The 1,331-nt window shown below is 63.0% G+C and overlaps 1 protein-coding gene across 1 annotated transcript in view; it reads right to left on the bottom strand.

Annotated features, from left to right (window-relative positions):
* The window catches only part of PARP3 (poly (ADP-ribose) polymerase family, member 3), a 3,618-nt gene that overhangs the window by 1,460 nt on the left and 827 nt on the right, over window positions 1-1,331 (bottom strand). Inside the window, exons 3-5 of the mRNA XM_009891233.1 lie at window positions 1,016-1,207; window positions 510-645; window positions 50-276 (exon numbers count right to left, since the gene is read on the bottom strand). Coding sequence (XP_009889535.1) covers window positions 50-276; window positions 510-645; window positions 1,016-1,207 — 555 coding nt within the window. The remainder of the gene's footprint in view (window positions 1-49; window positions 277-509; window positions 646-1,015; window positions 1,208-1,331) is intronic.

Below are 1,331 nucleotides of genomic sequence, written 5' to 3'. Positions count from 1 at the left end.
GTCCCGCCTCGGGGAGGGATGCCACCCACCAGCTGCCTCATCATCTCACCAACAGCATGTCCTTCTTGGCCCGCAGCACATCGGGGGAGTTGATGGGGGGTGGCCGTGCCCGCCCAAAGTTATGGGGGATGATGGTGTAGAAGCGGGAGGAGAGGTCCTCCAGGCGGGCAGGCTGGGGGGGCTGCTCCCGCAGCGCTGCCTCCAGCTCCTCCAGCGCCTCAAAGCCCTTTGCGATCTGCTGCTTGCTCAGCTTCCCCAGTGGCATCTTCTTCACGTCTGGCCGGGGATACAGGAGAGGGCACAGGTGAACCCATCCGCCCCACAGCTACTTCCAATAACTTCCAGCATCACCATGGGCACACGTGGGCACCCAGCATGAGGGGTCTACAGTCCCAGCAGGTGCTGGAGATGCTCTAAAATCCACTGGCACCTCTGCCTCATTCACCTCCCCACCTGCGTCCCCCAGCTGCTGCCCCCAGACCCACCCCATGCCACCCATCAGCTCCTACCGATATTCATGGTCTGCATGGCATCCCGGAACATGTCGCTGCTGAAGATGAGGGACACCAGGTCCTGCGTGGGTTTGTCCAAGGTGCAGGGCAGCACCCGCTGCTTGCAGACCTTGTCCCCGTCCACATCATCCACCTGCAGACCCCCAATGTCACCGCGCCGCCTGCGAGCCCACGGGAGGCTGCAGAGGCACAGCACTGCAGCTGTCCATCTCAGTGGGGAGAGCCTGGCCCCTGGGCAGCAGAGAGATGGGCAGGTGCTGCCTCCGCTTTCCATGAGTGGTGCCACCCAGATGCTCCTGGTTCTTCCTTGGGATGCCCTCCCACTCTATTCCATCCCATTAGCCCCAAATCTCTGCCCACAGGCTGTTTCAAGTGTACCCCGACCCTTCCGAAACCCACCCCATCCTGCTGACCCACTTGGAAGTCCTGGTGCCCAGTGGGCCAGGGGTGGGATGTGAGGACCACCCCACCATGGTGACACCCTGGCTGCCTGGCACACTCACCCTGAGGGCAACCTCCATCTCCTGCCCAGCCCCTGGCTGCACCTCAATGAGTGTGTACTTCCCTGGCTGGGCAATGAAGTTCTCCCTCGCCGCCCAGCTGTTCTTGGTCTTCTCCCGAAACTTCTTCTCAAAGTCCTTCTTGGCGGCCTCCAGGGAGGCGGAGGGCATGAGCTTGGACTGGCCAACCTCCCCCTGGCAGTGGACAGCAGTGGTCAGGACCCCCCCTTGCATGCCTACTCTACCAGCCCCACGCCGGGGGGAGCAGCCTGGGAACAGGGGGGGCTGTGATGGCAGGGTGTGGGGCAACGAGCAGGAA

This window comes from Charadrius vociferus, unplaced genomic scaffold (assembly GCF_000708025.1).
Source record: "Charadrius vociferus isolate BGI_N301 unplaced genomic scaffold, ASM70802v2 scaffold758, whole genome shotgun sequence".
NCBI lineage: Eukaryota > Metazoa > Chordata > Aves > Charadriiformes > Charadriidae > Charadrius > Charadrius vociferus.
The sequence above is the reverse complement of the archived record's forward strand: the minus strand, read 5'-3'. Positions and strand labels throughout refer to the sequence as shown.